This window comes from Anastrepha obliqua, chromosome 6, assembly GCF_027943255.1.
Source record: "Anastrepha obliqua isolate idAnaObli1 chromosome 6, idAnaObli1_1.0, whole genome shotgun sequence".
NCBI lineage: Eukaryota > Metazoa > Arthropoda > Insecta > Diptera > Tephritidae > Anastrepha > Anastrepha obliqua.
In genome coordinates this window covers 21,893,779-21,905,307 of record NC_072897.1, presented here as the reverse complement: position 1 = coordinate 21,905,307, position 11,529 = coordinate 21,893,779, and the positions used below count along the sequence as shown (strand labels likewise).

General features: G+C 35.8%; 1 protein-coding gene across 1 annotated transcript; it reads right to left on the bottom strand.

Annotated features, from left to right (window-relative positions):
* Positions 1 to 2,880: 2,880 nt before the first annotated feature.
* On the bottom strand, positions 2,881 to 3,719 carry LOC129250224 (putative nuclease HARBI1). The gene is made up of 4 exons (XM_054889860.1): positions 3,617 to 3,719; positions 3,126 to 3,561; positions 2,991 to 3,068; positions 2,881 to 2,901 (listed from the first exon to the last, which is right to left on the bottom strand). The coding sequence occupies exons 1-4, from the start codon at positions 3,715 to 3,717 to the stop codon at positions 2,881 to 2,883; spliced, it is 636 nt and encodes a 211-aa protein (XP_054745835.1). The 5' UTR covers positions 3,718 to 3,719.
* Between the last annotated feature and the right edge of the window lie 7,810 nt (positions 3,720 to 11,529).

The window sequence follows — 11,529 nt, the reverse complement described above, 5'->3', positions numbered from 1 at the left end:
GTGGACCCGCCGTGTCTTTGCACCGAATTAAACCAAACTTACACACATTGTTAAGGAGGTATTGAAGATGGTTTCCGTATAGTATGGATACCTATTGGTAGATAGGGTCTCGAGATATAGGTCAAAACGTGGACCCGGGTAACCTTCGGATGTGTATGTACAATATGGGTATCAAATGGAAGCTGTTGGTGAATGCTTTAGTTCAGAGTATTTCCATCCGCTCCGTGACTAGGGTCTCGAGATAGAGACCAAAACGTGGACCCTAGAATGTGTTTGTACAATATGGATATCAAATGAAAGCTGTTGATAAGTGCTTTAATACGGGGTAATTTTCATACCTATTGATGACTAGGGTCTCCAAATATATGCCAAAACGTGGACCCGCCGTGTCTTTGCACCGAATTAAACCAAACTTACGCACATTGTTAAGTAAGTATTGAAAATGGGTTTCGTAAAGTTTGGTTGTAATTCGGAGCACTGGCAACGGGTACAGCGTTCTTTTGAGCCAGCCATAATGTCGCTTACTTTTTTAACGCTTGGGGCGGAACTGAACTGTCAAATTGACAGTGTGAGTTACAATGTGTCAATATTTCTTTCTGATTTGGATGCCATAAGGAAAAAGCGTAAGTGCAACATGTAAAAATTGTTTGTGAATTTTTTTGGAGTGGATTTTGGAACAGTGAATAATTTCTTACGAAATTTGAGAATTTAATGTGAAATCCGAATGAAATTATGTGTTCGTGGAAAAAACAATTTTTTTCGTTTTTTTTTTGAAAAATATAAATGGATAATGGTTAAAAAAGCTCCAATGCTTAATAAAACATATAAATTGAAACGAAAAATTCATGGATGATCAGGAAAAAGACGGTTGTTTCTTAGTTATTCATTTGCGTTGATTTGAAATTTGAAAACAATCTTCTTTTTTCCTGATTTTCAATTTGTATTTTATATTTACTCAAAAACAAATAGAAAAACAAAAAATATTGTTTATGCCAAAGCGATTGAATAAAGAATAAAGAAATAAATAATATGAAAACCATATATTTTCTGTTCTAAACCATATCTATTCTATTTTAGTGTGCCCAGCGAAGGGGGCGGGGTTTGCTAGTAATTTATAAATCAATAAAGAAAATATATGTCAAAAAAGCATTAAGAAGTAAAAATATAAAAGAAATGTTAATGAGTGATATTGATTTGACGATTCAGAATATCACCGATATATATTCGAAGACGGGACGCTTCGATTTAGAGGAGGGGGAGTTAATACCCTACTATGGTAAGCCGCATAAGGGCAAATATATACAAAAACTTAGAGTAAGCAATACTTCTTAAAGCTTGCATAAGCACTAATTGGATGATGAAATAAGCTCATCCAATAGTGAAATATTTACTGTAAATATAAACAATTATTTGTTAAGGATAGAATTACAATAAGCAGTACTTTTTAAAGCTAGCATAAGCACAAATTTATAAACATAAACAATTATTTGTCAAGTACTTTTAAAGCTAGCATAAGCACAAATTAGAGGATGATGAAATAAGCTCATCCAGTAGTGAAAGATTTATTGTAAACACAAACAATTATTTGTTAAGTATAGAGTAAGCAAAAATTTGGTATAAAAGAAATAACGTAAGAATAAAAGATTCACTTCAAGTTTGACTTTGAAAGCAATCGTGTTGTTTTATTTTTTTTTTAACGCTCACCCGCGTTATAACTTTAATTTACACGCATATGTATATAAATATATATAAATATATACAAGCCTTCAACGAACGCAAAATGTATGCATACAAAAAACAACAACTGCGGCCGCCTTCTTGTCCGTCAGTGAAAAGATGGGATATGTATACCCTATGAGCAAACAGAACCAAGAAGGTGATGTTGACTGTTTTCTTCGATTGCCAAGGCATAGTCCACCATGAGTCCCTTCTATCGGGCCAGGCAGTCAATAAAGAATATTATTTATCCGTTTTGAAGCCTTGGAGAGATGCTGTATGTTACGAGCGGCCGGAAATGTGAACAAACAACTCTTGGATTTTGCGTGATGATAACGCGCCATCGCACCGATCAAAGAGATCAAAGAGAATACGACGAAGGAGCTGAAGGCCATGTAGGCCTACCGGGGCTGTTTGGAGGACTGAGTTAAACGTTGGCACATGTGTGTTGCTTCAGACGGGTCATATTTTGAAGGAGATAATCAGCCCTATCATAGAATCCGTCGTAGACTGTTTTTCGTAGAAACTAAGAAATTGTAATCATACAATTCGAATAGCTCCGAACGCACATTCGAAATTCGTAGAGTAGCATTCACTGAATACACTCGTAACGTCAAATCTTACCGTTTCGTACAATTTTTCTACGACAACGTTAGACTAACGGACAAAAATTAGAAGTAGTAATAAAAAGAAAATTTTAAAGGAGAAAAATAAGAAAGCTGTAAAATGTAAGTCCTATAATAACTAAACTATAAACAAAAAGGAATTTTTTAAGTATATGAACTTTTATTTGATTTTTACAGGTACAAAGTCATGTTAATGTTGAAGATATGGATTCCCTTATCCGAATAGCTGCATCAGTATATGTTGAAGAAGAAGGTTCATACGTTTGATTAAAATGGTTTTCTGCAACATTTTCTGAAAAATCATCAACCACGCGATAATGGATACAAATATTGTGCAATGCTGCGGCAACGTTCACTATTTGGCAAACCTTCATGGGTTCTTAATAAAGCTCACGAGCACCCAGAAGGCATCTGAATCGGTTCTTAAATACACCTATGGTCCTTTCTATAGTATTTCTGGCTTTTGCATGTATTTTATTGTAGTTTCCTTCGGCGCTTCCTGTTGTAGGTGAACGAAAAGGTGTCATTAACCATGGCTCTAGAACATATCCAGCGTCTCCTGTGGAATAAATAAAATCATTTTAGCAAAAAAGTGTTTCGTTCGCCGTTTAGGTATTTATTTTCAAAAAAATTTCGCGCGCTGCTTACGTTCCAAATATGAGCATCGTGGTTGCTGCCAGGATACTGCGCATTCACGTAGCGAATTCTCATTTTATTATCGCATATCTGCAATAAATAAAAAATTAGAAAGATATTTGAAATATCAGTTTTTTCAAGACTTACAATCATAGCATTGATGCTATAGTACCCTTTACGATTAAAATACAGGAATTTGTCCTTAGCTGGCGCAACAATTTTAATGTGTGTTCCGTCTACACATAAAATCGCACCAGGAAATCCATATTTTTGATAAAAGTCCATCTTTGCTTGTCTTTTTTCTTCGTTGCTTAAATCAAGATTCACCCACTGAGGACATAGGTGACATTGAAGAGTGTGTAACACGTCTTTTAATACGCCACAAAATGTGGATTGAGCCATGGGAATGTCAAAATCCTTTCCCACTCCATGCTGGTACCCACCCTCCGCAAAAAAACGTAATACGGAAGACAAACGCTGGAGCGAAGAGATGGAGCACGACCTCATTGAGCGTGCATTTCCATCTAGGACACTTAAGACGTACAAAAACGCCGCCTTATTCAAGCGGTAATTTTTAGTAAACCTGTTTCATAAAATAAAGTTAACCTATGAAGTTATGAAGTTATTCCTATACTTACATTGTGTCCTCGACATCGAGCGGATTGCTTGCGTCCCTTAATGTTTTTCGTTGAATTTTCATATTCGATCTACTTCTTTCACTTTCCGCCTCCACCAACATTATAGAAAATATTAACGAAGAATCCATAACACTCAAAAACTTTGTTTTTCCAATATATATTGCAGTCTAATTAAATTTATTTACGCTTGTCTTTATTGAAATTTTAATTTATGGCAAAACATGTGATTTCGAAACGTCAAAATTTAAAATTTGCGTATGGCAACATCTTTTTCGAATTCACATGGGTTGCATGATGAGAAATTGCTCCGATTCGGAGCGGACATTTACATTCGGAGATTTGCTACGATGGATTGTGTGATAGGGCAGAATATAAATTTGCCTGAAATTTAACTCTGTTTTGTTTTATTTAAACATTCCCGGTACTTTTTGATCATAGGGTACATATATGCGGCTTTGCGGACAGAAATGTGTGATTCGCTGGAATTGTTCAAGGAATCTAAGTCGCATTAACTCGCGACTGTCGAAAAGTTGGAAGACATATTTACATACATATAAGGGTGCATACATACATACGGAGCCGCGGCCACTCGATATGACAAAAATTCAAGATTTATCAAATATTGGCAAATAATTCCACGCGAAATATTCAATATTGACTTGACTGATCGAATGGTCGCGAAAATTGGCATATGGGCGGCTCGTTTTATGAATGAAATTGAAATATGAGCTCGAACTTATGAATGAACTTTTTGTTTTTGTTCTAAATTGTTCAGCGCCGTCGCTGATAGAATCATGGCCGCTGCGACTGTGGCTACGAATGTATTTTGTTTTTGTAGTCGCTAGGCTTAGAGTTTAGCTTTGGGCGACATGCGCATGGGAGGTATGTGTTTTTGTTGTGTTCTAGAACATTTTAGAATGTGTGGTGGCAAAGCGGCCATCGCGTTGCGCTTGCTGTTGCTTTTGCGTCTATCAAAGTATTGTGTTTTTGTAAGTACAATATTAGAAATATCGACTGCTGAAAGACAAAAGTACATGCATGAATGTTGTTTTTTTTTTTTTATTAAATTTATATAACAAAACTAGTTTTATTACATAAATATCAAAACGCAGCACTGGCCAAGAGGCCTTCAGCCGCCACTTTAATTAAAGTTACATATGAGTAAAAACTATTTGCTAAGTGTTAGTGCAAGTGTTAATATCTTAAATATATTTTAACAAGTCTTTGTTTTTCAAGAAGTTATATATTGTCATAATATTTTCATCCGAGGGTGTTTTAAGCAGTTTTATGATATCAACGTTGTCATAGCTGACTGATGAATTGTGCAGATCGGGCAGAGAGTAAGTAAATGTTCACTATCAAACATTGGTGTGGTTACAAAGAGGACATTTGGAAGGACTATCACCTGACAGTAAGTGGGTATGTGTTATGATAGTGTGTCCAATTCTTGATCTGGTAAATGCCCTCATGGCACTTGTGGGTAAAGATGATGTATAAGTAATTCGCTTTTTGTCTTCATTAATTTCTGTGTAATGGTGTTTGTATGTCTTCCAATCGCTTGCATCTTCTTGGTACCTTATATGTTTGACTAGGTTGAGAATGTCGGATTTGGTTAGAATGTCGTTGACTAAAGTAGGTGTCCTTATAATATTTTTTGCAGCAGCGTCTGCATAGTAGTTTCCTTTTATTCCAGCGTGACCCGGAATCTAAGTAAGCTTAATTTTTCGAGGAGCACCGATGACCAGGTCTCTAATTGATTCAATTATTGGATTGTGGTTGGACGGAGACGTTATTGCTGACATACATGATTTACTATCCGTGCATATTAGAAATTTTCCTTTAGTTTTCCTAGCGTAGTGGACTGCATTTAGAATTGCAGACGCTTCAGCGGTAAAGATAGAACACATTGTAGGAAGAACCCAGTTACAGATTAATTCGCCAGTGTCAGTAACAACTGCAAACGAGGTAGATTCTGCAGACTTGGAACCATCCGTGAACAGTAACTTCCAGCCATTACTTAGGTATTTGGATTTTAGTTCAGTAAAGGTTTGTTGAAAAATTTCGTTTGGTGTGTTTTGTTTAGATAACATCAACAGTTTGTTGGGAGGAAGTATGTCATTGATCTTTCAAGGTGGATGGCTTTTTATAGTCTTCAGCTATATGTTGAATAAAATATTGTTTTTTGTAGCAAAATCTAAGCACCTCATAATAGCTGAATGCATTGTAGGTATTTTTGTTTTGCGTATGGCACGTGTGAAAGTTCTGTAAAGTAGTGGATTAGTGTTGTCGACCGCTTTGGCGCGTGAGATCAATAATTCTATTTGGAATGCTGGGTAATACTGATTCAGCAAGAATGGTGTTGGTAGGTGAGGTTGGAATGCCCGAGACTCCGTCGTATTGTGCAATGGTAAGGTGCATTCAACATTTTGATATTCGATTTTGAGCAGTTTCCATATATAGGGAGCCCGTAATCAATTTTCGAAAGAAGCAGAGCTCTGACAACATTGATGAGTGTATTCGGATGAATATGTGATTTCTTAGATGAAATATATTTTATGTATGTATGTATTTATATATGTTTAGCCTAGTCATTGAAGAACTTCTAACGTATTTACAATGTGAGTTGAAGTTGTACTTAGAGTCAAAGATTAAACCTGGTATTTTTAACTGTGTTTCACATTTGATGTTAGTGTTGTTATGTGTTAGAGTTATCCCAGTGCATTTGTGTTTCCTACAAATATGAAGCACATGGGTTTTTTCTAAAGAAAGTGAGGCACCAGACTCCAGACCAGGTATCAATATCGGCAGGAATATTTGAAAATAGAGATTGAGCTAAAGGAACGTCGGAAACTTTCGAGTACATTAAAACATCATCTGCATAGATCTGGTGCTCAATTCCTTTATATTTTTCTATTATTCGACTGATATCATCAAAGGCAATAATAAACAAAAGGGCGGAGAGAGGTGAGCCTTGCGGCGTACCATTATATAGTGGAAGTGTTGGTGAAAGAAAGCCGTTTACGTTAACTTTGAGTTTGCGATTTGTGAGAAAGTTTGTGACGAAACGTAGCACTTTTGGACCTATTTTCCATTTCATAAGCTGCCGTACTATAATATGAGCTCCTATTCTGTCGAAAGCTCTGTGAAAATCAAGGGAAAGTACGGATATGTGATTTTTGCTCGATAGAGCGTTGGATATAAAATCATCGAGATTAATTAAAGCGTCTGATGTACTTTGTCCATTTTTATAGGCAACTTGGTTCGATGATATGTATTTGTTTCTCTGAGCGTACCACATTAGACGATTGGCAAGAGAAATCGGTCTATAGTTAGCAACTTCATCGGATGATTTGTTTGGTTTAAGAAGAGGTATGACACAAGAAGTTTTCCAAAATTGGGGGTAGACATCTGTATCCAATATTTTGTTATACAGATTAACCAATCGTAGCTTGAGACTTTTGGGCATATATCTGATCATTGGGTAAGAAATTTTGTCTAGACCCGGTGATTTTCCTTTAACAGTGGACGCAACAAACTCGAGTTCAGTGTAGGATATACATGATTCTATTTGTTTAGCAGAAGAAGTAAGATAATGAGAAGGATGGTCGTGGTTTGACAAGATTTGGGTTTTAGCAGTTTGAAATTGTAAACTAAAGGAATCGTCTGAACTGGTTACAGAGTAGTATCTTGCGAATAACTCAGCAATTTCTTTTGGGTCGATAATGGAACCTGTTGCCGCCTTCATAAAACGGATGGTTTGGTTTCTAGGTGTTCCAGAAAGTTTATTTAAAGCATTCCAAATTATTTTTGGACTAGATGATGGATTGATATTGCTTGTGAAATCCTCAAAGCACTTACGTTTTGACTGCTTTGTACTTCGTCGGAAGAGAGCATTTGCTTTTTTGAAGGAGATAAGGTTGGCTAGTGACCGTGAACGTTTGTATTGATACCAGGCTAATTGTTTTCTCTCCCGAAGCTTAGCAATTTCTTTATTCCACCAGGGAACAATCTTTGTGTTTCTTACTGGCTTTGTTTTTGGTATGCTCGCGTTAGCTGAAGCTCGAATAATTTTTGTTAAACATGCACTTTCTTGGTTTGGGTTATCAGCGATTGCGCTGCAGTTATTATTTGTTTCGCATAGAGACTGAAACTTCTGCCAATCGGCATGATCGGTTATGAATTTCATATTAAATTTAACATTTTTGGAAATTGTACCTGAAGACAGTTTTAAAGTAATTGGAAAATGATCACTGCCATGAATATGATTGAGTACATTCCATTCGCATTTTGTAGCAAGTGAATCAGCACACATTGTGAGGTCTATATGTGAAAAGGAGGAATGGGTTGAGAAGTGTGTTTCGGCACCATTATTTAAACATATTAGGTTTGAATATAGTAAAGCATCTTCGATACTTTTTCCCCTAGCGTTGGCTTTTGAGGAGCCCCAGAGTGGACTCCATGCATTAAAGTCTCCGCCAAGAATTATTGGAGGATGGACTTGGTGAATAATATGCAATATATCTGAGCTAGTGAATTGTTGATCAGGTGAAATGTACGTGCAAATAATATTGATTTTTCCTACTAGGTTAATTTCAATAGAGAGAATCGGTAAGCTGGATGGAACGGAGTTTATTTTGTAAGGAATGCCTCTTCTTATGAGTATCCCGATACCTTTTTTGCTTGTATTTATGTGTGGTAGATTGTGAAAGAGACCAGTGTATTGCTTTGGAGTGAAAACCGAAGCGTTGTAAGGGAGATGAGTTTCATTGAGAAGTATTATAGTTGGTGTGTGTTCGTGTATTAATAGTTGGAGCTCATTGTAGTTATTAGAGTAACCGTTTAGATTCCATTGCAAAATTGAGATCATATGAAATAAGATTGAAAGAAAAAAAAACGGAGAGAAAATGGAGAGATAGAAAGCTAGAGAATCAACTTGTGTGAGCAGTCAGTTGAGCTGAGTGTCACCATTTGAGAACTAATATATGTTAAAGGAGAATGAGAGTAAGCTGTGGTTTTAGATGAAAGTTGATGTGTGGTAAATGTGGCGTCAATTTCGTTAAGCTTAGTGGAATTATATGCGATATTAAAGCTTGGGGAGTAAGAAGGGAACTTGTATTCATTAGTATTTATTGCAGAGGGAACATTTATGAGTGAGGAGGGATTTGTTGTTGGGGAGTTTGCAAAGTTAGTACGATCAGTAAGAGAGGAAATGTTAGAAGAGTTATTGGAATTTTCAGTGGTTTTTGAAGAGTTATTGGAATTTTCAGTTGTTTTTGCTAAGTTATTAGATGTGTTGTATGTAGTTAGTAAGTTATTAGATGTGTCTTTGTTATTGTTATTTTGAGTTAGAGTGAAGGCAGCATTATTGCCGTTATTTGAAACCGTTGGCATTGCATTTTTATTGCTTTCATTTGAATTGAAAGCTATGGCAGCGTATGAGCTGTTAGGAGAATTTATAATGGTTTGCTGTTTTTTATGAAGTTTGATGGCTTCGCGCATTGAACATTTATTTATAGTTTTAATTTTTACGATTTCTTTAGCCTGTAAGAATTTAGTACATTCTTTGGAGGAAGAGGGATGTTCCTGGGAGCAATTAGCACAAAAAATGCGACTACAATCAGAAGGTGAATGGGGGGAAAGGGCGTAATTATCGCAAAGGGGAGTACGATTACAATGTTTCGTTGTGTGCCCTAAAAGTTGGCACGATTTGCAGCGCATGGGGCGTGGAATATATTGCCGGACTAACACTTTGCACCAAGCAATGTCAATTTTAGTGGGTAAATTATATAAATTGAAAGTTAGCAATAGAACTCCGGAGGGCCGAAAATTTCCGTCTATTTTTTTTTTGGAATTTATAGGCTGCTACAACTCCTTGAGAGCTAAGTTCAGTAACAATTTCGTCTTCCGGGACGTTATTTAGAAATGGAGCGAATATTGTGCCACGTGGATGAGTGATTCGTGTAGGGTTGCTAATATGCCACATATATTCCCTAGTTGCTTTACATTTCTGAATTTGTCGGCGATTATACTATTCTTTACTAGAAGGAGTAATTTTCCATCTCGTAGAGAGGATATGTAGTGAACTTGGCTGCTAATTTGCTGTATAGCACGATGTATGGCAAAACATGAAAATGAAGAAAGGGGTTTAGATGAATCTGTGGAATCAATAACCACAAATTTTGGATCATCCACTTTGGTTTCGGGAAGAAAAGGGAAATCTGTTAACGGCACACTTATAGAAGGTTTAAGTCTCTTTTTCTTTCTGGGTCCGGTATCGAGTAGTGCGAAGCGGTTACCCTCGATGTTTACTGGTGTCGGGGCCATAGTTCACTTTTGCGTTTACGAAAACTAAACCTATGCTTTAATACGAATACGCGAGAAGAAATAGAACAAACAACAAAACTCGAAAGGCGAAGCGAGAATACTAAAATTTTCAAGCGAAACTCTGTATGCGAAAAACAAACGTCTTATCGGCGCGAGAGTTAGTCGATGACTGATGCATGAATGTGTATGAACGTGCATGTAGTAACATATGAATACAATTATTTTGTAGGAAGTTTAGAAGGCAAGTAGGTATACTCGTATATGTATGTATATATGCTAGGACATAAAGTGGATATATATACATACATAGAGCATAATTGTTTTTGCACTAGTGCGTATGTGTATTTGATTTCTTGTAAGAATGTGATGTGCTGTGACATGTGTACATACATAAGTCAAGGTTATTAAGCATACATGCATATGTACATATGTATGAAAGGAAGATGACGTTCTTGCGCTTGTGCATTATTGTTTTTCATATACAAATGTACATACATACATATGTATGTAAATACTGTCGAATACATAAACTATAAATTGACATACAATATAAAATAAGTGTTGATTTATCTTAAACCGTTATTTTTTTCTGAATGCAAATACCTCCTATTGACATGTACATACATATTATGTATATTGTCATATACCATCATTTATGTACATATAGAGTATACGTTCATTTATGAATGTATGTAATGAAAAACTTCATGAATTACTTTCAGAATTTATTAAAACTTATTCGCGTCGCGCGCATGCATATGTACGTAGACATCACAAACCTTTTGTTCACAACGCAGGCGCAGAAATAAACGCTCTGCGTATTAATCCTCCCTACGTGACTCGCCATCAATTCTCGGAGCAAATTTTTTTTTTTTCGTTTTTAAATTTTTTTTTTTAATGTAATCGAAAAAAAATTTGCAATAAATTTTATGTATCCGCTTATCATTTCAAAAGTAACAAAATGGTAAACAATAAGCAGTCGAAGAACTAAACGCACCGCCTAGTTTTCCTCGCCACATGTTAGACTCGATTTCAATTCCCGGCGCAAACTTTTTTTATTAATTTTTTTTAATTCGTTTTTTTTAATTACATTAAAATTATGTACTAAATTTTACGTATTCGCTTATTATTTCAAAAATACGAAAATAGTAAAAATTTAATTGGTTTAATATCGAGGTGAGAAATGTGTTGTGTGTTGAGGTGAAAGATGTGTGGTGTTTCTAATTTTTGTGTGGGCAAACGTCAGTGAGGTGTCTATAAACTCGGTGTGCTAAATTCCCTTACTACAAATCTTTCAAATCTCAATTGTACTAAAAAAAGCTCACAGTAACATTTGCACCTTCTCATTGCATTAACATTCTCTGCTTATACAGAATACTCTGTAATCAGCTCTGTTAAGAACTTCCCCGCTTTCGAGTTGGGCGAGGTGAAAAAGTCTTCGCAGTTTCACTTCATTTTTCGTGTGATAATATACAGTCTGCTTAAGTTTGAATACGAAGAAAATTAGCTAATACTAAACTTGAATAATTTTATTCATTTATGTTAATCGCGTACCGAGAACGTTAATATACAGAGAAGTCTCAATGACA